At 40.2% G+C, this 25,304-nt stretch overlaps 1 protein-coding gene across 4 annotated transcripts in view; it reads right to left on the reverse strand.

Annotated features, from left to right (window-relative positions):
- Positions 1-25,304, reverse strand: part of P5CS (Delta[1]-pyrroline-5-carboxylate synthase) — a 313,009-nt gene that overhangs the window by 109,553 nt on the left and 178,152 nt on the right. For all 4 annotated transcript variants that reach the window (XM_067140984.2, XM_067140983.2, XM_067140986.2 and 1 more), the window contains one exon: positions 13,763-13,978. In XM_067140984.2, the coding sequence (XP_066997085.1) occupies positions 13,763-13,978 (216 nt within the window). The remainder of the gene's footprint in view (positions 1-13,762; positions 13,979-25,304) is intronic.

Raw genomic sequence — 25,304 nt, forward strand, 5'->3', positions numbered from 1 at the left:
TTGTAAAGAAACCTCAACTTTCTTGTCTGGCTTCCCAAGAATTGTTCAAAATTGAAAAGATATTAAGAGCAGTGAGGATGGAAACAAGCTTCATATAACCTACCTAAAATAAACAATAGGTTTAAAGAATATGTACATTGCTAGTCTTTAAAACTGATTTTCAAGTCTTAAGATATATAATAGATAAGTCTTTATTGTTCTCGCCAGGATTCCTTGCAACTCCTCATTGACTATCCTATCTTGGTATTCGAACTATTTTCGTCAGCCTTTATCATACGCCAGATGAGATAATGTATTCAGAGGTCTGTTGTTCAAATTCCTTCTGTAACAAGATGTACCAATAATGTGCAGTCTTCCTCACATTCTTCGTTTAGACATAATTTTTTAAATTGTGTCTGATTTAAAACCACTGCCTCTCTTGTTCCAAATCCTAATTCACTAAAGATTTTTAAACTACAACAACCTCTACAAGAATATTACATTGAGATTCCGCTGACATAAATTAATGAGGTCGACAGAGTCTCCAAAAGTAATTCCTTTTATGAATCAACAGCTCCCTGTACAGACATGTGGGTAGTGAGCTCCTCGATAAACGTGTGTGACCTTCCCTCATTTGTTACTTCAAACACACGTTGACTTAAATAAATTACTTGGAAGTGTGCTGTGAATAGAGAAAGCGGGCTCTTAAAGTTCAGCAGGTGAGTAGCTGCACAGAACAGTCGGGTAGTGTGAAAAATGACGTTCTCCTGTCGAGAAGCTATTTATAGTATATGTGAGTGTACTAAGTGCTAGTTCCTTTTATTTTAGCATGAATCATCTGATTACGGAAGTACGCAATAAACTTCGCAAGGCATGGACAACAGAACGTCGTAATGTTTATCAGATTGTAGCTACTCTAGAATTATCATATTCAGTCCAGAATGTTTGAGGTTAGATGTAAAGTGTAACTTCTCGGAAGGAAGAAAAATCTAGAAATGGAATTCATATTTTATAGACTCGTATATATTCTGTTACTACGACAATATCCAACAGAAATATATACCAACTCCTTAGGGTCATAATATTTAACAAGCCGTAATCCTACGAATTAGTGTGACGTTAAACCGTTAATTAAAAAATTAACCACGTTCTAATACTTTAAATTTGGTGACGTTCATCGAGCCTTTGTGACGAATTCTTATAACACATAGAGGTCGTTAGTAGTGAAATTACTTTTAGGTGCTAAATCATTCAAACATTTATTTCTTATGAGTTAAAAAATTGAAAATGTTTACTAGAAGTTCAAAATATTTTATTTAATTGCCATTTAACCAGTGGTGTTATATAAGGCAAATGAATTAACAAATGAATTAAAAGTACTCATCAATTACTCCTCCTGTTTGTTTAAAATACGAGGATCCTCATTTTCTCACATTGAATAATTTAATCATATGGCGCACAAATATTAATCCACGTTCAATATCCCTCTTCCTGACTCTCTGCACGTTGACTTAATAAGTTACGGGCTTCGTTATCTAATCTATATATATTAGATTGCTGCTATGTCATCACAAATACCACATCGCTACGTGGGCACTGGGAGTCCCAGGCTTCTATTGGAAGTGCGATAAGATAAGCATAGATGCAATCTGAGTATGCAGAGTACAGAATAACGCACTGCATTTAATGCAGCGGAAGTTTATATTACTGGGAAGAGTAATCCTCTCGAAGGGTTCATCCTCGTTTACGTAACAAACTGAATGCCATAGCGTACTACCAAGAAATGTAAAGGAAAAGGCATTAATCGAAAAACAAGAATTTATGTATTTGTAGAATAATGTCTGAAATATGCATGGTTTAAAAAAATAAAATATCTATTTACCCATAAATGCGTTCCATATTCATTAGGTAGGTAAATAATACGTAGATTATGGGAAGACAACAACACGATCACTACTGCGCATCACGACTGGCACTTTGCGCCACAGAAAAGCAGTACAGGATGATATTGTACAATTGAGAGTCTCTCTTACGTAGTGGAATTATATTTGCTCGCTTTTCGTGAACACAGACAACTTGGTGCTTTGCTAGATGGTATGCGGCTACCCTGATTCTAGAACGAAATCGGTCGGTCGAAGAGAAACGAACTCACCGACACGAAGGCTATCAGTGGTAACATCAGACTACAAATGAGAGGACAAACTGTGCTGTTTCAGATACTCCACTACCCTAGGCGCAAAAGTCGTTAACCATCCCTTTTATTTTAACTCGAATAAATCGCTATTGTCACGCATGACAATAACGATTTTCATGTGTACAAACGGCCTATCGCACACCTATATGCCCACCACGACAGCTTATGATTGGTGACGTACTTCATTGTCTGTGCGCTGCCGACGTCAAATTTTGGAGGCGGTCATTTTAATGTTACTATCCACTTTAGAGTTATTTACTTTAGCGTAGTAAATCTAAAATACTATTCGTGTACAGAGTTAAGTACACTGACCATGCAATAGAATATGTAATGTAAAATACCTTGTTGATTTGTTAGCTACTATTATTTGTAGAAATAGTTTAACCCCTATTTCGCTTGGTCGCCCCACTTCCTTCTTTGGTGCTGCTCAATCTCACTTTCATTTCTCGGCAACTCACAGACAAAATATGCGTTCATCTAAACTCTTGTCCGGCTCCATGGCTAAATGGTTAGCGTGCTGGCCTTTGGTCACAGGGGTCCCGGGTTCGATTCCCGGCAGGGTCGGAAATTTTAACCTTAATTGGTTAATTTCGCTGGCACGGGGGCTGGGTGTATGTGTCGTCTTCATCATCATTTCATCCTCATCACGACGCGCGGGTCGCCTACGGGTGTCAAATCGAAAGACCTGCACCTGGCGAGCCGAACTTGTCCTCGGACACTCCCGGCACTAAAAGCCATACGCCATTTCCATTTCCATCTAAACTCTTCATTATAAGAAATATTTCGCAATAAGTACAAAATCGGAGTGAAAGGACTCATTCACCATCTCTGTTGAAATAATGTGATCATTTGCTGATCTGTGTCTGAACGGAGATTTTTATATTCGAAACTGGGTTGGGCCCAAAACTTGTATAATGAGAAAATATTTTCCCCTTACTGAAGATTTTCAAGATATTCCGACACTTCACGTTCCATAACTGGGTAATGTTGGCATCGTGCTGGTGGTAACAAATGCAATCGGTGAACGCTATACAACCTGAGCGTACCAGCAATATATTGGTTACACGTTTCTATCGAAACGTCTAGTTCGTTTAATATATAACTTAAATTATTTGAATTGTTAGTCGAATATAAACCGAGCTACCTTCCTTAGATGTTCTGTTGTTAAAACAGTAAGCAATTTTTGTACAATAGTAAACAACAAGTGTGTAATATCAAAATGACATGCTAAGACATGTTAAGATATCTCTAAGTCCCACATTGTTAGCTGCCAACATTTCTCTTTTTAGACTGACTAATCCGAGCTTTCGAGAACAGCCCGTTACAGTAACGCAAAGTATTACTAAAGTACAGCTGCGTCTGTGGATCAGTGGTAGAGTGTCGGCCTACGGATCCCAAGGTAGCGGGTTCAAAGGCAGTCGGATTTTTGAAGGGCGGAAAAAAGTCCATTCGACACTCCAAGTCGTACGATGTCGGCATGCAAAAGATCTCTGGTGACACATTTGGTGTTTACCCGACAAAATTCATTAAATCTCAGCCATAGACGCCCAAGAGAGTTTCGGTTTACTCGGTCTGCCATCTACTGGGCCTAGAGTAAAACGGAACGTCGAAATTGAAGAGCAGACAGCCAGATGGCATCAAATTGAAATGCCTGCACACGGTAGCTGAGGCCATACGATTATTAATATTATTATTATTACCTAAAAGTGAGAGGATATTAGACGATATGGCTATTGCTATAAAAACGTAAGCGCTTGATGTCTGTTTTCTCTTATCAAAAATTGCCACGCAATTTTGGGGTATAATGGAACTATCGGAACTCACTCTAGTTTTACGAAGATGCTTAGTTACTCCATAAGCCCTACATCGTGAAAAAATATCTGAAAGGTAACTAGAGAAATATCGATGGCCTAGATTGAATACCTCGTATCTCAAAAAGTTCTTCCTATCCATTATTTCTCTTGAGACTGGTCACGCCTCCCAGCCTCACATGAACATGCAGTCCATCAGAACAATGTTCATTGGGTTTATTTTCCTATGCTGATGCGTAAAGGAAAATGAACCTCATAAAAGTTATACTCTAGGAGTTAGTAAATACGTCACGCAGACATACTTTCCTATAGTACGGTGCGTGACCAGTCTTAAGGGAAGTAATGGATAGGAAGAATTTTGTGAGATACGAGATTTTCATTCTAGGCCATCGATATACAAAGAGTTTGCTGACCCTAATTACTTTTCCAGTTTGCATAATACATGGAAGTATGATGCATTAAAATTAATACATTACGAAGGTTTCTTCTTCTCAAAAACAGCTCTATATACTTCGTAACTCTATGCACTCGACCCACTACAAGATTGTGGAAAATGGTAACAGAATATTAACAATATATTTTGTAAAGGTTCAAGTGTACTGGTAAAAAAAAAATTATTAGCAGTAGTTTGTAGTCTATACTTTGGATATATACTGTATATTTCCGGTAAAGCAAACATTCGTCCGATGTTGTTACTCTCGTTCTAACGCTCATTTTGGGTGATAAAGGTCTCATTACCAGAACCTCGTTTATAGGAAGGGGAGTTAGGGATTGGAATAACTTACCAAGGGAGATGTTCAATAATTTTCCAATTTCTTTGCGATCATTTCAGAAAAGGCTAGGAAAACAACAGATAGGGAATCTACCACCTGGGCGACTGCCCTAAATGCAGATCAATAGTGATTGCGCTTAATAAATACCTCAGGTTGTCCACGCGTTGTTTGATGACCGCAGGAAATATTCTGGTGGATGGTCTGAAATAATCTGAATATCTTACTGGTACATTGAAGTTAGCTAATTATCAGCGTTTTAATTGTTGTGTAAACTGAGCTTAAAGTTAAAAAGTACGGAAATGATCAGCATCACTGAAGAAAGACTTCTACTTAAATTGCCTAAGTAAAGTTCGTTTCAGACAAGTGGTTTTCTCATTTCAGTTTATCCTAGTTAAGGAGTAACAATTGTCTTCTCCAACAAGGCTAATTCTGTTTGAAACTTATACTCCCAATTGATCTCGTTACAGCATTTCACTTGGAGCTAGATGTGTATTTGATTATTTGTTAACCAGAATTAACAGCTTCATATGATTGCGAAAGGAAATTTTTCTTGAGGTGTTACCGTCGTGAGAATATATTTAATAATTCCAAGCATTTTTACTTTACGTCACTGGCCTAAAGCTGTACCATAAGCGAGGATGAAAGTTAATATTTCATTCGTAATCATCCTTGTTCCTTTTACGGTATTTGACACTATTCAGTAGATGAAATTCCTATCTAGATAATGGGGTGTGATATTTGCTTGCCCAATACAGTTGCTTTGATCTGCTTTCCGTTCAAATTAAATTTTCAACATGCCTCGAAAAGAGCAGTTTACCCTTTGTTGTGGTGCCTTCAGTGAGGTCACATCACCGATATGAGTTCTGCAATGAATCAGATAACTTTCCAGTAAACCGTAAAAGAACGATGGAGAAAATGCTTTTTCAATTTTCTCAGTGAGAATTTTGTCACCTAAACAGTTTAAGTATGGTATGTATGTCAGTACGGTGTTTGATGACCGGAGGAAGTACTGGGGTTGATGGTATCGAAATGTACACGTTTGATAGTAAATTATTTCTTGTGTTGATGTGGAATTACTTCAACCAGCATTTTCAGGTCCCTCAACACTAGGAATAAAGTGATCACCACCCCATAAACCCAGTGCATGTGAATGAGAGTGCTCGCGTTTATGTTAGTGTCTAATACTCTAATCATTCTGAAGGGTGCGATTATGTCCGGATCCATGGCTAAATGGTTAGAGTGCTAGCGTTTAGTTCAAGGGGCCTCGGGTTCGACTCCCGGCCGTGTCGGGGATTTTAAACTCAATAGGCTATTTCCATTGGCTCGGGGACTGTGTGTGTGTGTTGTCCTTAGAAAATAAACGGAGAAACAAGCAAAGAAAATAAGAAAACGGAAGAAGGTGGAAAACATTTAAAATGTGAGGAAAAAACAAAAGTAAATTTTGTTTAAAAAATATGATTGTGTCCCGTGAATGGAGACGGTGTATTAACACAACCAGCTTGAAAGAGTGGAGGAGAATTAAAGTCGGTTTAGGAAACAATGCCCAGAAAAGTAGTTGCACGAAAGAGGACTGAAAGATGAAACTTCAAAACTTGCACAATTTGTCCGTCTGCACCTTTTACCACGTGAAATTCTCTAACGAGTTACCAAGAACAACCAATTTGCTACCCAGAACTTGACTAAAAATAAGCCAACCTGTTTCCATCAAACTACGCTTGACCCATTTTCAGATACAAATAGGGTTGCCAATTTCTTCTCGAGCTCCACTGGCCAACATCGTGAGGTCAGTAGCTGTAAACATCCATTGCACTAACTAGTTGTGCTTGTTTACATGCCTTGTTAGTATAACACAGCATGCTTTCTTGGTGCTATAACCATTTTTAGTACTTCAAAATGAAGAAAAAGGTTGAAGAAACTACCCAGAAATTGCTTTACAAGGTTTTCTTACTATGCACAGTAGATTTGAAAGGTAAGCCTTTCTTTGAATTAATGAATGGCATTCACCAACATATCTGAATATTCTTTTCTTTTGCTAATGGCTTTACGTCGCACCAACACAGATAGGTCTTATGGCGACGATGGGACAGCAAATGCCTAGAAGTTGGAAGGAAGCGGCCGTGGCCTTAATTAAGGTACAGCCCCTGCATTTGCCTGGTGTGAAAATGGGGAAACCACGGAAAACCATCTTATGAATATTCTTAAGGTGCATGTGGAGAACCTTGGAGAAATTCACGGTTAAAAACTACATGGAGGTTAGGAATCCCAATATCCGCCTGTTACAAGTACAGAAGACTCAGTCTAAAAGTAGGACAGTATTCCTATGTATACATGGATTAGGTACAGATGAGCTGAACACTAACAGTGCTAACTGACAGAACTTCCCAGAGGATTTTTGGTGCCTTTCTACCACGTATACAATAGAACAAAGACATATTGAGTTGTCTGATAACACAAATGTGTAATTCATTCCAACGATTAGGTCAAGTTTGTTTATGAACCTAATGCCTGCTCGTGTCACAAGCTTTTCACCCGCAACGTACACTAGTGCATCTCAGAGAAAACAATGAGAAAATGTTTGTGATGACATTACCATCTGAGGAAATGTTATTAATCAATGCAGTTGCATCATAACAAGGAGAAAATCACACCTGACCGCAGCGATTAGAGTCCAGACAACCATCGTGGCGAACAGTAATCAATCTACAAGACAATTACTTCAAAATGCTAGATGCATGGAACAATCAGAGGCAGAGCCAAAACTCCCTGACACATCATTACTTAATTAAAACTCCTTGGGAGCAGCCCGCAGGTTTTCATTCACCTCAACGACAGTGGTGTGTACTGAATAGGATAAGGACTGGCCAGGGAAGATGCGGAGCAATACTGAATGAATGAGGGTAGAAGTCCTCTCCTCATTGTGACTGCGGGCAAGAACAGCAAACCATGGCTCGTATAGTGTTCGAATGTCCCCTCAGAGCGTTTAGAGCAGGGCCATCCAGCCACTGCGCTCGGGGAGCACTGGGCAGTCAGACTAGCGCTCCTTCCCCTACCACCACTACAGTGTGGCAGCGTTACTCCTATTCCAGCTTATTAAGTTCTTTGTGTCCTTGCTCAGTACCGAATGTAATACCTCCATGAACCTCCTCATACCCGATATAATTTTTCTTCTTTAAGTGCATCTATCTACGTGTGATCATGCTAAAATCGGGCATTAGTGTTGTAAACGTGTGTTTTTGTGATATAAGTGTAATATATTAACGATCTTGTGACTGGGAAAGAGTCTTTTGAATCCCAAATAAATATCCGCAAGACAAGACAAGACAGTGTGGCAGCGTGGAGACCTGAGACAGAGGGACGATGTTCGGAAAGCGCTGACTAGATACGTACGTACTGTCGTGTGTCCGACGGCTTTTGTGGGTTTGTTGACATCATACTGATAGGGCTGTTTTGCCATAACAAATATACCGCATATACAAATTGAAACATACTCCGATGTATGAAATATGCAGGAAACGAAATCAAGTGTTAAGTAAATAATACAGTAATGTGATTTATTCAAAACTGAAATCCGTACATATCTGAGAGGAAAATTCAACAAAAGTATACCAATAAGAACAGATAGTACAGACCTCGAGTTACTTTTCCTTTTACGAGCTTTTACTTTTGGAGCAAACAATCTTCTTCAAATTGAGTAGGAATACAATATTTCTGGACACAGCTATTCTTAAACAATTGCGCAAGTTTCTATCGCTCATCGTTGCAGGATGTTTACTTTTGGTAAGCTTAGAACCAAAAGGAAACGCTCACAAATGTACGTTGAGCCGAACATTGACAGCTCTGTACATGTACAGTATGTTTATAAAAAAGAGGGTATTCTTCTTGCGGAAAGCCGCTATAAAATTCTAAACTTCGTGACATTAGGAAGTGGTCTTTAAGACGAACATTGCACTAGAGTTCAAGCTGATTTGAAATAGCTGTAGAGCACTGTCTGCACTACGAGAAAATAATCGAACAAATACATCTAACATCGCTTGGAGTTCTGATAATTCTGAAAATCTCATTTCAAACTCTTCTTGTAATTCGCGAATTACCTGCAAGTACTCATCAAAGTCGACATCTTATTTCACTGTTTCAAGCAATGGAAAATGTCCTGTGTTCCTTGAACGCAACTGGTTTTCCCACAAAATAAATTTTCTTTTGAACGCTTGAATTATTTCCACCAAATCGCAGATATTTTGCTTTTTGCCCTGAAACGAAGTGTTCAAAGTAATCGGATGGGTAGTAAAATCAATTAAAATGGCGAAGTTCACCACCCACCTAGGATCACGAAAAAGAACTTCGGTCCGCCCTTTCATGTCATAAAAGGTATCTATTGCATTCCGCAAGCAATAAACTCGCCGAAGCACGTTCGCCTTGCACAGCCATCTTACTTCTGCATGGTACGGGATATCCGGATACTCCGCTTCGATGTCATCCAAGAACTCCTTGATTTATTTTTGTATTTGCTTTACGTCGCGCCGACACAGATAGGTCTCATGGCGACGATGAGACCAGAAAGGCCCAGGAATGGGAAGGAAGCGGCCGTGGCCTTAATTAAGGTATTAATTAAGGTACAGCCCTAGAATTTGCCTGGTGTGAAAATGGGAAACCACGGAAAACCATCTTCAGGGCTGCCGACAGTGGGGTTCGAACCTACTATCTCCCGATTGCGACCTCACAGCTGTGCGCCCCTAACCGCACGGTCAACTCGCCAGGTGCTCTTTGAATTGACAGTGCGTGAATCCATGGGAGCGAAGAAAATTTACCATTCGCAAAACTGTTCCCATTACATCTATAAGCTTGGCGACTTTTGCACAGATTGCCTCCTGCTGTACAAAGCACTGGATCGCCGCCATTAGGGTACTACCGCTCTCAGCCATTTTTAATTTTACGTAGCTGAGGAACCCCGTTTGTACACCACGTAAAGCAGGAGCTCCATCCGTCGTTACACTCGTCAACCGCTCCCATTGTAACCCCATTGACTCAAAAACACCCTCCACTGCTTGGAAAATATCGAAACCGGAAATGGTGTCTTTGAGGGCTACCAAGTCTAGGAAATCCTCGGTGGCTTGAAGATCCTCATCCACCCCTCGAATGAAAATAACGAGTTGAGCTGTGTCCGCAATGTCGGTTGATTCTTCGACGGCGATGGAAAAGGATACAAAATTTGCTGCCTTCTTCATTAATTGCTCTTCCATATCAACGGCCAAATCTTCTATTGTGCGAGCCACAGTTTGAGGAGAAAGAGAGATTTTTGTCAAATTTCTCAACTGGCTCCATAGGACAAATACATGCTGCCGCGTCCATTCGGCACTCCTTGATTACATTCCCTTCCGTGAAGGGTTTCCCAGCTTTGGCAATTCGCGGCGAACATCTGTAGCTTGCTCGTAAATTAGGTCCAAAAACCTCACTCTCCTCAATCTCCTGTCAGACAAAAATACGGCAAGTCACAATTTTAGTGTTCTTCAGATACTAATTCAATAATTTCTTCATTTCCGTTTGTAAACAGGCATTTTAAAATTAAAACAATGATACTTACAGAACAGTGCTGCTTGAAATTTTCTTTCAGTTCTTCCAACTTCGATTGGCGACTGGCGTCTGTCAAATCACCGTAATCATCTATGTGGTTGGCACTGTAGTGCCGTTCCAAATTGTGATTTTTTTGCTAGTTACTTTACGTCGCACCGACACAGATAGGTCTTATGGCGACGATGGGACAGGGAAGGGCTAGGAGTGTGAAGGAAGCGGCCGTGGCCTTAATTAAGGTACAGCCCCAGCATTTGCTTGGTGTGAAAATGGGAAACCATGCAAAACCATTTTCAGGGCTGCCGACAGTGGGGTTCGAACCTACTATCTCCCGAATACTGGATACTGGCCGCACTTAAGCGACTGCAGCTATCGATCTCGGTTGGGATTTTTTTTAAACACATTAAATCTCGGTGGCACACTATACATTTGGCGTGCCCTTTATAAGCTTTACAGAAAAATTAAATATCCCATTCTGCTTTAAAGGCTGCTGCTTCACCACTCCTTTTTTTTTTGGTACGATGTTCAGTCATGACAACTACGAAACTCATTTAGTTACACGCTGTCAACAAAGCGCTTCGGCGCGGCGGGCAGACCGCTCGCTCAGCCAGCCAAGCTCCTCCCACCAAAGCGCTCGGAGCACTGGCTTAGAGCGCGGCCGGAGCGCTAGCGCTCGGGGAGCGCTGTTTGATGGCCCTGTTTTAGAGGCTCAATGAGCAATCTCCACAACCTAACACAAGAAGTCGTTGAGTGGATTAACCATCTGGACACAGTCTTGTGAATATCCTTATGAACTTGAGAGTGTGTGTATATATGTGTGTATTTTTGTACATATTTTGTAAATAGATGATATTCCTCCATTCATCATACGATAAATAAATAATAATAATACATTTTTCATCATTCCGCTATATTTCAGGTGTAGGAAGTGCCTTACAAAACGAAGGAATGCGGGAGTGGGTGAAATACGTAAAAACCAGAATAATTTCAACAGGGACACTGGTTTATCTATTAACAATACCTGGTTTGCAAGCATCAAAGATTTGTCTTGCACTGCCTCCATTTCGTTCTAAGTTTTCCAAATGCATACTTTCCCCATTGCACCTACTGCTTAATTAATTATTTATTCTTTCTGCTGTCATTTCTTCAACCATCTTTATATTATTTCCATCTTCACCCAACCCCTCACCTTCGTTCATTTCTTTCTATTTACTTTTCTTTTCACCTTCGTCTCTACTCTGTTTCTGTGTCTTTATATTTATTCGTTGCAATTGATTTTATTATTAGCTGAATTGCCCGTGATATTTATTGATAGGACCACTAATAACATAGATAATTGAGAATTAAAATTTAGGCCTTCCCCTAAACTACCACACCAACCAGAGTGAATAAAACTATTTTTTGGTCTAGACTGAAGACTGCCTTGTTCTCCGACTACACACTGGTTTTTATTAAATTTTGTTCACCCTTTATCTTGTGGCTCGGCGTAGACATGGACTAAGCAACAGAAGTCTAAATTAAAGAATAGCTCTGTTATCATAGCCGGCACGGTAAAACTGTACAATACATAAGTGATCGAAAATTGTTCTCTTCAATTTTTGTTATTTAGTATGTATCGATTGGAGCAATATTAATATATATTTAGGTAGCAAAAATTATCATTTCAATCAAAGCGAATAAAATTATTTAGAGCCTAAAGTGTAGCGCCTTTTTCCCCAACTTTACATACCGATTTTCATTCGATTCTGTTCAGCCATTTTCTTGTGATTCACATACATACAGAGATGACGCAAAATTCAAAACTGTATTCCTTTCTTACTGTGGACATGGCTGATACATACATACATAATTTTTTTAAATTCTAACCAATGTACAGACAAAACTCTTACTTTGTGTAAGTAGATTATTCCTGCCCCGTTCCGTCTTTGATTAGTCTGCTGTCCCGCAAATCACACACGTGCGAACATGAAGCATCTTACTGAGAGTTCGTCTCATCTCTTCGTACTCGGAAAACAATAGCGCATAGTGAACCACCTGGTGAGGAACGAGAGTATCATTTAATCAACGGCCAAGTGATTTCCAAGTTCCATCCTTCATTGTTAGACGTAGTCATGGTAGGACGTGTTTCTTTTCTGAGGACTCGTAGAAGATGTCTTGGCGAAACATTAAGTATTCCTACAGTTGATTTCATTGACACGGTAAAACGCCTAAAGGCCGTGAAAAATATATTTTGTCATTTTCAATCGATGAAATTAAATTATGGTTTCCTTCCAGAAAACCTGGTGCCGGCCCCGTGGTGTAGGGTTAGCGTGCCTGCCTCTTACCCGGAGGCCCCGTTTTCGATTCCCGGCCAGGTCAGGTATTTTTTACTAAGACCTGAGGGCTGGTTCCAGGTCCACTCAGCCTACGTGATTAGAATTGAGGAGCTATCTGACGGTGAGACAGTGGCCCCGGTCCAGAAAGCCAACAATAACGGCCGAGAGGATTTGTCGTGCTGATCACATGACACCTCGTAATCTGCAGGCCTTAGGGCTGAGCAGCGGTCGCTTGATAGGCCAAGGCCCTTCAAGGGCTGTAGTGCCATGGGGTTTGGTTTTGTTCTAGGAAACTTATTTTTTGATATAGGCTAAAGGCAGGCATTTATGCAAGTGGAGGCACATGCTTCCCCTAGTGTACCGTCACTGCACGGTCCTACGTAAGAAGCATGAAGTGGTGTCTCAACGGCGCACTAGTACCAGCGTCTTGGAAAGGTGTAGCATTCTATCTGATGAGCCCGCTGCTACACTGGGACGAAACGTTAGAAAATTCACGATTGAAAAAGCCTAAAGACTTAAAGAGCTTAAATATCGTATCTTCTCCCTTTCAAAGAATCTCTGAATTTTGGAAGACAAACCATATGTAATAAACATGTGATAAGTCAGACAGGAATTAGGCCTACCTGTTTTAAAAAATAAACTTTCGATAAATGTTTTCATTCACTAGTACCTTATATTTCAACATGAAATTTGAATATTATCAACGGTAACATGAAGCTTATTAGTTATACCACTTCATTCACTCACAATTTCTCACGATTACACAGTTATTTTCTCAAGGAAGTCCTTAATCGTTTTGTTATTTGTTTTACGTCAGACAGACACAGACGATGGTTAGGCCAGGGTTAGTAATGGGAAGGCAGGGACCAGGAAAAATTATTGTAATTAAGGTACAGCACTGGCATTTTCCTGGTTTGAAAATTGTAAACCACGGAAAAAATCTTCAGGGCTGCCAATATTGGGGTTTAAACCAATTGCAAGCTCAGAGCTACGTGACCGAAGCCACGTAGCCAACTCGCTTGGTCAAAGAGGTCTTATATAGAGAAGATGCGACTAAAAATTAATTGTAGTAAGGCCTCACTAAATCAAACGACGCTTATTACATACAGAAGGCAGATTACTTACCTTGGAATCCATTCCTCCGGTACCAACACGAGACTTTTGGCCAAACTGGATGGTTTGTCCCAGGTCCGGCGTATAGGTGGGGATCAGCCGGGCACCTTCTTGCGACGGTGGACATGTGTACATTCCATCCACGTCGGACATGAGAATGAGGAGATCGGCTTGGACTTCGGCGGCCAACATGGCTGCTAGACTGTCATTGTCCTTGATGCTGATAACCTGCTTGCAGTAAAATTTAGGAATTATAGTGCATTGCTATCTCGTATACAATAGAATTAAGTCATACTGTGTTACCTGATACGTTAGAGACAAATGTGAAATTAACTCGGAGGATTAGGTCAATTTTGTTAATGAACCTAGTACTTGCTCATGTCACAAGCTTTGCAGCCGAAACGTACACTATTGAATCTCAGAGAAAACACTTGTGATAACACTGCCATCTGAAGAAATGCTACTATTCAACGTAGTTACATCACAAGAAGGAGAAAATCACACCTGATAATCGACCTTTCATCGTGCCGCTACATTTGAGGCGTGGGAAGTGCCTTACGTATACGAAGTGTCATACAAATTATTTCAGAAAAATACATTAAGATCTATTAGTGGAAAATCTATGAATGTTATAAAAAGTTAAATGATCGGGAAATGATAAACTCGATATAGAAATTCGTCCACTCAAATGCACTCAGATGCAAATCGACAGGGGTTACCATATACTTTTTACACAAGATGAAGGCAAAATGGTGCTTGTAAGATATCACAGAAAGGAAAGATGGCCACTGACTCTTCGTTCCTCATTTTCGACCGGGATTCACTTATAACACGCCGTGATCACTACGTAAAAGAAACACTTTCATTGATAAAGGGATTAATGCCACAGGAATCTCATCAAAATTATGTTGCAGGAATGTAAAGAACTCTATATGTTCTTGTCCTAATTCCAGTACAACAATTACAATAATTACACTTAGTGTACATAATTACACTGGAAGAATGCAAATAAACTCATCTCATTAAAACAAATCCTTATCTACAGGCAAATTTTTTGCTATTTGCTTTACGTCGTACTGACATAGGCAGGTCTTATGGCGACGATGGGATAGGAAAGGCCTAGGAATGGGAAAGAAGCAGCCGTGGCCTTAATTAAGGTACAGCCCCAGCATTTGCCTGGTGTGAAAATGGGAAACCACGGAAAACCATTTTCAGGGCTGCCGACAGTGGGGTTCGAACCTACTACCTCCCGATTACTGGATACTGGCCGCACTTAAGCGACTGCAGCTATCGAGCTCGGTATGGGCAAATTTAGCCCATCAAGATTTGAAATTGTCCGCCTCTGTGGTGTAGTGGTTAGTGTGATTAGCTGCCACCCCCGGAGGCCCAGGTTCGATTCCCGGCCCTGGCACGAAATTTGAAAAGTGGCACGAGTGCTGGAACGGAGCCCACTCAGCCTCGGGAGGTCAACTGAGTAGGGGTGAGTTCTATTTCCACCTCAGCCATCCTGGAAGTGGTTTTCTGTGGTTTCCCACTTCTCCTCCAGGCAAATGCCAGGATAGTACCTAACTTAAGGCCACGGCCGCTTCCTTCCCTCTTCCATGCCTATCCTTTCTAATCTTCTCATCCCCCACCAAGGCCCCTGTTCAGCATAGCAGGTGAGGACGCCTGGGCGAGGTACTGGTCATTCCCCCAGTTGTATCACCAGACCCAATGTCTCACGCTCCAGGACACTGCCCTTGAGGCGGTAGAGGTGATATCCCTCGCTGATTCCGAGGGAAAAACCAAACCTGGAGGGTAAGAGTATTAAGAAAGAAAGAAAGAAAGAAAGAAAGAAAGAAAGAAAGAAAGAAAGAAAGATTTGAATATTACACAGGTTGTTCGCAAATCTCGTAAGTACGTGTGGGAAACTGCGTGTTATTTTGGTGGGGAATAGTACTATGAGTGGTGCATGAATTGTAGAAATGTTGGAGACAACAAAAACACCCCGTCCCCGAGACAAGGGAATCGACCTTTTATTGATTAAAATCCCTCAGCTTGGCCAGGAATTGAACCCGGTTCCCCATGAACCGAAGGCCAAGACGCAGATCATTCAGTAATGGATTTTCCAATAATGATGCTGTGATCCTTCATTAATGAAAATGTTGTAGATATTAATTAAAATCACTTGATGATGATGTTTGTTGTTTAAAGGGGCCTAACAGCTAGGTCATCGGCCCATAAAATCATTTAATAACTGTCAATATTACAAGTTGTTACGTGTATTTCACGGATTATATTTATTTCTTTAAAGGTTGTCTTTTACTTGTTTACATGCTATTCGAGAAATGGTTTGAAGCAGAAAAATCCCGCTTGTAGTCTTACGAGACTACTGATACCCTGATGAGTGCTAGGGGATTTCCGATGTTGACGAGGAATCCAATTAAAAAGTACGTAACTGTTGATTTCAAATATTCAATATTATTTGGTCGAAATTCCAACCGAAACCTCCTTGCGGAGAAATCAGCGACATTGACAGCTCGCTCTGAAGTCCCACGTTATACTGAAAGAATACACACCAATACGTAATTTATATGTTAGAACTGCAAACATAAAAATCCATTGAGATCCATATCATGCTTGCAATTTATCGAGGTTTTACCGAAACATCAGTCAATCATTTTCTAGATATAAATACCTACCACGCTCATTCGGGGTGAACCAAGATGAACTTCCTAAATTATTGAAATGTTATAAAGATCCGTGAGCTGTGTCATGACAAAAGGAGTACGACTATCCCAGCAATGCGGAAGATTTCAGATAAATGTCACCAGTATGGGCAAGAAGTAAAGCTACTCACATTCTTCATTATGAGCTCTGTTATACCGAGAGAAAACAGGGAAGCCACGTCGGACAAAACATAACTGTTTGCTGCTCAGAGAGCTAAATAAATAGATGATAGCTAAAGAGCCAAGTCTCCGTGGCTCAGAACGGCAGCGCGTCGTCCTCTCACCGCTGGATGCCGTGGTTCAGATTCCGAGCCCTCCATGTGAGATTTGTGCCGTACAAAGCGGAGGCGGGATAGGTTTTTCTACGGGTACTCAGGTTTTCCCTGCCATATTTCATTCCAGCAACACTCTCCATTCTCATTTCATAGCATCTATCAGTCATTAATGAATCACTTTGGGAGTGGTGAGCCCAACGTACTAACAGCCTATATCTGCTTCATTCATTGCATCCGTGACCCGGTCACTGAGTGGAAAACAAGATGTAGGTTTCCATTTTTCTGCTAAAGAGCAAATAACGGAGTCATTTGGTGGGCAGAAAAATGGTGGTAGAATTAATGTCTCTAGATAGTTGAGGGAATTTGGCAGGCGAAAAGAAAATCCATGAAATACAGCAAATAGATAAAAGATATCACCCAGACTTCTCAGAAAATTACATTGTTGTTGTAAAGGCCATCAATCCGTAGGATTAGTTTGATAAGGCTCTTTGTACTACCCTATCCCTGCAAACGTATTCACTTCTACGTAATTATCACATCCCACATCTACAAAGATCTATTTGACATTTAAAGATTCTTGAACCACCCCTACTGTTCTTAACACCTATACTTGCGTCATAAACTAATATTATTTGGTCGAAATTTCAACCGCAACCTCCTTGCGGAGAAATCAGCGAAGTAGGTGAATCTTCTGCTCAAATTTGGCAAATCGTTCTCGATTTAGTATTTCTTCATTTGTCTACACATTTGACTTTCAGCATTCTTCTTTAGTACCGCATTTCCTTCCATGTTTCACTGCCACACACCATTATTCTCCACACGCAGCTGTCTTGAGATGTATCTTACTTACTTTCTTACATACTTATCGTATGCTTTTAGTGCCGGGAGAGTCTATGATTGAAGTGATCAAATTCATTTTCTTCTTTGGTTGAATCGAGTTACTCAGTCACCAAAAAAAAAAAAAAAAATATGCATCTATTTCCTTTCACAGTTCATATCCTAATCTGATATTTCCTAACATCGCTTGATCATGTCATAGCTATACTGATTCACATAAAAATGCACACTCGGTTCAAACGAACATTCAGTAACCACGAAGATTAGTTAAGGGCTCCCCCCGGTAAAAAAACATTTAAAATTTCGTGCGATGTTGTATGCACACAAATGTCATACGAGGCCGTTTCAGTGACCTTTCGTGTGGTTCATATCAACAGTCCTCAAGTGGGTGCATATAATATGAAATGCCCGATATTAAGACAGTTGTGATGCGTAAGTCATACGCATGTAAAGAAGATGAACGAGACATTAATACCAACAATCAACGGGGTTAGATTGTGCAATCGGGCTGCGAGGGGCAGCATTGCACTGGTATAAGGGCCTGTTATTATTACTATTTATTTATTTATTTATTTATTTATTTATTTATTTATTTATTTATTTATTTATTTAGTCAGTTAGTTAGTTAGTTAGTTCGTTAGTTCTTATTCGCTAATCGCGAAATAGGGACCACGATACGTTATACATTCTGGATTGCTCATCGCTAAATTCCCAATTATTATTATTATTATTATTATTATTATTATTATTATTATTATTATTATTATTATTATTTTAAACATTATTATTTAGTTAACATTTGGAACTTGGTCGCATCATTCTGAATAGGTGTAAAGCATTATTATTTCAGTTAAATGTTAATATTATTTCATTCTACTTTTAAGAAATTCATTAGGGCGATAAACGTACAGTAATACTTAGTCCGTTATTGGAATTAATTATACACTTACTACTTTGCTTACGGTACTTTAATTGCCAGGATACAATATTTAGTCATATCTATACCTCAAGGGAAATACGGAAATAAGTCTTTGAATTTATTGAAGTCATGTGAACTATTCAACTGTCCACAGAGCTCTCTCGAGGTACGGTTGACATCAATTCACAGTGACCTACTTAGAGAAGTGCTTTTAAAAGCATTGAACTTCACGGGGCAAGTCTGCATGTGTATAAAGTCAGACTAAGAGTCTAAAGGTGACACTCGGGACGTTGTCGAGAGAGAGTTAAAGCCGACTACACCTTCACTACCACTGAGAGACAAGTAAAATCCAGAAAAGGCTCATAAATGTCACGCTACCTTCAAGAAAGTCGTCAAAAGCTAGGGATTGTTCTGAAAGTGAACCAGTAAACATTTCTTACTTTAAAAGCAGGAAGAGTACCGAGAAGATGGATAAGGAGATTGGCAAATTGCTTCTTTTCTTAACAAGCACATGAGAATGAGATGATAGTCATTTAATCGTACGGATTTTTATGCATGGTTAATACCTATTGCTACAGCCACAGTAAGAAACATCGGCCACTGAAATTGGGCATGTTTTGATTGATTATTGATGTTTGTTGTTTAAAAGGGCCTAACATCGATGTCATCGGGCCCTAATGGTACGAAATGAGACGAAATTGAATGACAACTTAAGAGTTCAGAATCCTCCACTGACCAGAATTCAAAGCGTGAGGACGAAGAGTGAATGGATGGATGGATATTAATTTAAAACGATCAGTGGATCCGACCCACAGTGCCTCACATGTACAGAAGCTGGCACAAAACAATACTATTACTGACCAAGGGACTGCTTCTATAACACGATGCTGAATCGATTATGCTTATAGTCGAAACGGGTCCAAAATCCAGGCCATCGGCCCCTCATAATGGTATTGATCGCTAGGAAAATAGAACCATGCTATGTGTAATGTTGCGGCACTAATCAAAAGTAGCGGAGACTCGCGGTATTCCACACATTAGGGTACTATTCACAGGTAGTGTAATGCGCACATGTGAAACAGACCTACGGTGTTTCGCACATCGCGGCGCTATTTACAGGCAACGCAAACCTATGGCGTTCCTCACATAAGTAGAATTCCTCACATAGTGGGAACTGAGCATAGGTAAGGCAGAACCATGGTGTCGCTCATATAGGGGTACGAATCACAGGTACTGTAGGACCCACCTCCTGATTCACACACTGTCGCTACTAATCACAAACCTATTGTGTACCTAACATAGTGGTACTACGCGCAAGAAAATGCAACCTATGGTGTTCCCTGCGTGACGGTACTAATTACAGGTAGTCTCATGGTTCTAATGAGATCATCCCTTCGTCGCCCCTTTTAGTAGCCTCTTACGGCAGGTAGGGGATACCGTGGGTGTATTCTTCGTCTGCGTCCCCCACCCACAGGGGGTTGTGTGTTTGGTCCGCGAGAAGTGTTTTATTTCCCTCAAGTCCGCCGGCAAGCCGGTTAGGATGCCCCTATTCGCCATCTGGGACGCGCCACGTGGGAGTATCACCTCTCCCCATGCTACGCCAGCGTAGTAGGTTCGTGGGGGCACGTTTTCGCATTCTTTCCCTTCATTTTAGAATATCTACAAACAGCTGCTTATTGATCCTTGGTAGAAGGACCAATGTAGGCCTACCAACCCTGTTCCATGCATGTCGTATACCTCCTGGTACACGCGGCAATCGAAATTTTTGGGAATACTGTTTTGTATTTTCTATATTGTTTCTTTAGATCATTGTTGACAAATTTTTCTTCATTCATTATTGTTCTTTCCCACTCTTTCCGTATTGAGTTCGTAAAGTAGATTGGTGCTGGAAAACAATAAGCACGGGAAGCTGGGAATGTATATCATAAGAAATGGAAGCAAAATTGAGGACATAAGGGTCGATCAGGAGACGAAACATGGGATAACAGTGACGTGCCATCTGATGCAGAAGATGAAACGATATAACGCCTTGTAAAACCAATAGTACATTATTTGATAACGAAATGACAATGATTACAGTGGATTGACAAATAGGATCGGCGTATACAATCCATTCTCTTTTCGACGATCATCATTTCCCCGTGCAGTAGGCCTATATATACACGAGTATATTTTCATTTTGTATTCTCGCAATCGCATTTTTAGAAACTCCATTAATCTATCGTCAATGATCTTCATTCAGAGTTGTCGCCCAGGTGGCAGATTAACTATCAATTTTCTGAAACGTTTTCAAAGAACTTGGAAATTTACTGAACATTTCCCTTGATAACTTATCCTAGTTCCTTACACCTCGTCCTGTAAATGAATATTTGCCCCAATTTGTGCTCTTGAATTCCAAATTGATCTTCATATTATGATCTTTCTTTCTTTATAACGCTCCGCTCTACTAATATCATTCCACGCCATCTCTCCACTGAGAGCTCGAAACATATCACATTGTCAAGCATCTCATCTCTTTATTCCCAAGTCTTCCCATACCAAAGTTCTTAACATTTTCGTAACACTACTCCTTCGTCGGAAATCACCCAGAAAATATCGTGCTTCTTTTCTAGCATTTTATCCAGTTCTTGTATCATATAGTCCTGGTGTAGGTTCCATACGCTGGAACCATACTCTAAATGGGTCTTACCGGGGATTTATACGCCATCTCCTTCACATCCTTACTACAACCCCCAAATACTCTCATAGCCATGTGAAATTATCCGTAACCTTTCTTAACAACCTAGTTAATACTATTACCCCAATGAAGACCATTCCTTATGTTAACACCTAGGTACGTACAGTTTTCCCCATGAGGTTTTATCGCCTCATCAACTTTTCCTCTTGGTTAAACTTACAACTTGACTTTTATTCCCATTTACCATCATACCATAATCCGCTGTACATGTCACGATATTGTCTAGGTCCCATGCAGTCGCTCACAAACCTGGCACTTTGTTACTACCCTATACAGTATACAATTATCAGAACATAACCTCATCTGTCATTCCAGTTCTTTGCTCATATCATTTATATACGTAACAAAACTTAAAGCTCCAATAGTACAGCCCTGCGTGACCTCCCACTTAATCACTGCAGGATTAGATATCACCTCACCCACTATAATTCTATGAGTTATATTTACTGGAAATGTAGCCATCCATTCAACCACTCCTTTGCCAGGTCCAGTAGCCCTCATTTTCGTCCATAATCTCCCATGATCTACCCTATCAAAAGCCTTGGATAGGTAAATAGCGATATAGTCCATTACCTACTGAATCTAAAATATCTGCTACGAATTACAAAAATCCTACAAGTTGAGATTCACTGATATAAACATTCCTAAAACAGAACCGCCCTCTATCAAACCAATTAGCAATTCCAAAAACGTACCTAATATAATAAGGAAGAATGCTTTCCAAGAGCTTAAAAACATCACATGTCAAGGTGACTGGCCTTTAATTGTCCGCTTAATGTTTGTCACATTTCCCCTTGTACACTGGAGCTATTATTGCTACTCTCATTCATTTGGTATCCCTCGTTCACGCAAACAGTAATCAAATAAGTATTTCATATATGGCACTATATCCATACCCATAACCTTTAACATATCCCCAGAAATCTTATCAATTGCACCTGACTTTCTAGCTTTCAACTTTATGTTTTTACGACTTGCTTTACGTCGCACGTCTTATGGCGACGATGAGATAGGATGGGGCTAGGAGTGGGAAGGAACCGTCCGTTGCCTTAATTAAGGTATACTTGTTTTCGGATCTTAACCCCCATTAAAAAAAATGTGTTTCCTTATTTTCAAAGAAGATTCCAAATACCAATTTTTACGTCTTTAAACTGTTTTTTTTTTGAGATATAGATACACTTATTTAAAAAATGCACCCCTCCACCCCTTAGCGACGAAATATCCAAAAATCCTTCCTTAGTGAGCACCTACACTGTAAGATAAATGTATTCTCAAAATTTCATTTCTTTATGTCCAGTAGTCAGTCAGTCAGTCAGTCAGTCAGTCAGTCAGGACATGTTATTTTATATATTGATTTACTATTGATCATAATTGGTATTGCCTAATAGAAATTGACGACATTCCTTTCTATCACATTTTCTTAACTGCGACGAAACACAGCTTCTTGGTCACGTATATCTTACATTACTTCAGTTTCTCTATAGAGCTCATCTGTTTTCGTCACCACCACGTCTATGTGGAATATTTTTCTGCCTGCAACAGACGGGAAGACGGCGAGGAACTACAGTGACTCTACATGTACAGTGTGGCCAACGAGTGCTTCATTCTGATTGGCTCCGCCATGTTTTAGCCAAAGGTCCGTCAGCTGATTTAAACGTATGTCTTCTGCACAGGGTAAGATCACTCTATGAAATGGCAGCGAAGTACAGGCTACCTGTTCTAACCTTAATACAACCGAAAATATGTTTTTATTAAACACGGAAGATTATTTAGTATTATTAATTTCGAAATTTGTGTGAATTTACGTATTTCTGAGGTCTGAATTTTGAAGAAAATTACGCCAGGCTGTTATGCTTATGGATGCAGACACAGATCCCTGGTTTTAAAATGAAATTCGACAATAGCTTTTTTTTTCAGCTCTGAAAGTAGTACGTTATAAGACGCTCCCAGCAACGAGTAAAGTTGCCTCATGCATTATAATGGTAACAATAAGAAAATAGGTTAGTAATTTTATGGAGACCAAGACAGTAAATGTCATATTTGTCCGATAATATTCACTGCATCGAAAACCTGTACATAAAGAAAGTTGTTTAGAATATTATTTCCGATATTTTACGTTTTTTTGCCATTATACCGTGTAAGGAAAAATATTTTTCACGATTATATTATTTTTCACAAATTCCCATATATCCCCGAAAATATCTGTTTTATCTAAAACCTGTACATAACAAACGTTACAGGAAAGGTCACTCCTGATCATTTACTCTAAGTCTCATTCATTTTTACCGTATGAGATATTATGATTGATATATTCTCGAATTCAAACATTTATGGCTATTCATCTCTTAAAGGAAGTTGTTATATGTGGCGCCTAGCATCAAGTTGAGTTTTCCCATATTATAAATGTTAACAATAATAGTCCGACTCCATGTTGGAATGGTCAGCGTACCGCCCTTCGGTTCAGTGCCCCGAGTTCGATTCCCGTTCGGGAATTAGCTCGGTCTTGGGGACTGGATGCTTGTGTTTGTTTCAACACTCTCCTCTTCATATTCAGACAACATATCACTCTAAAATTCACCACAGAAACCCTCTATATTGATAACATATCCCCATACAGGATTTTCGTCAGGAACGGCATCCTGCCATTAACCAGGACGAAATCCACATGTGTGACGCAGTTCCCACCCAGAACCGCACAGTTTTGGGAAGAGCGGTAGAAAAAAGAATGTAATTATAACAGTAACAACAATGTATTAGCAAAACCGATAGTAGCAAATAGAATGTTTAAAATACAGCGGGTATCTAGCAGTACTAACCGAACCGGGGCACAGAATTAGTCGCACATCATGGGGATCGAACCATGGGTGGTCAATAATTGAGTCCTGAATACAAGTACTCAGGTGTCAGGATAATTGCTTGTTTTCACCGAGCAACAAGTAGTATTTTCTCAAACTACATTCATGTTGTATAGTGATATTAATATTTAATTCATCATTGCGGGATAAAACCGTAGCCATCATTAAAGGAGGTCTATACACAACCCGGGGGCCATGGCAGTTGCTTGTTTTCACCACTAAAGAGGAGCAGGTGGAGCTACGTAATACAATTTTGTCCACCCATCGGTAGCAGGTAGAGACCCTCCTTGGAGGCAGCTCTACCCAGGGAGTGGCGCCCCTGCCTATGTGAGTCCCAGAGCACACTGACCCGGTGTGTAGTATCTGGTAAGGGTCCCAGCTCAGGGTTACGAGTGAAGACCTCAACGACATCAACGGCGGAGAGGGTGACCTTCGGTACGGCGGAGATGTTGGAAGAGGCACCCCTGTACATGGGGATTAATACGTGTACAACACACAAAGGGCACGACGGTTCCACATGTTAGTGGCGGTACCCCGACAGCGTCTGTTCCCCATGTTAGGGGCGGCTGAATCGCAACTCACCAACACGTCTGGCAAGCGTGGTGTTTTATTGCCGAACACCTTCCATAAACTCCTATGACTTCGAATTTTCAAACGAAACTACCCCAGGTGAGTAGAGTGAAAGACTCAGAATCTCACACTGACAATACGTCAGTCTGCCTCAAGGATTCTGGGGGAGGCAAAAATTCGAAAAGAACGACTAAAAAAGTAAGAATAGCCACATACAACATAAGAACTATGAGACTAGCTGAAGACCTTGAAAGGCTAGAACAAGAACTGCATGACATAAAATGGGATATTCTGGGTATTTGTGAGACTCGCCTTCAAGGAGAAAAAGCTGAGACCCTTCCATCAGGTCATGTCATCTTACGTAATAACGGGGATGCTTCTACACATGGGGTTGCTATTCTTGTCAATAAAAATATCAAAGAATTCATACACAAGATGATTTGTGTCTCTTTCAGAGTGATATATATCGTCCTCAAATTGAATAGTAAATTCTCCATACAAGTCATACATGTCTATGCTCCAACCAGTACTTCTGACGAAGAGGCAGTGGAACAGCTGTATGAAGATATCACCAAAGCGAAAAATTCAGAAAAGACACAACTCTGTATCATCATTGGAGACTTCAATGCAAAAGTGGGTCAAAAGGAAATCGG

Source organism: Anabrus simplex, chromosome 2 (assembly GCF_040414725.1).
Source record: "Anabrus simplex isolate iqAnaSimp1 chromosome 2, ASM4041472v1, whole genome shotgun sequence".
NCBI classification, from domain to species: domain Eukaryota; kingdom Metazoa; phylum Arthropoda; class Insecta; order Orthoptera; family Tettigoniidae; genus Anabrus; species Anabrus simplex.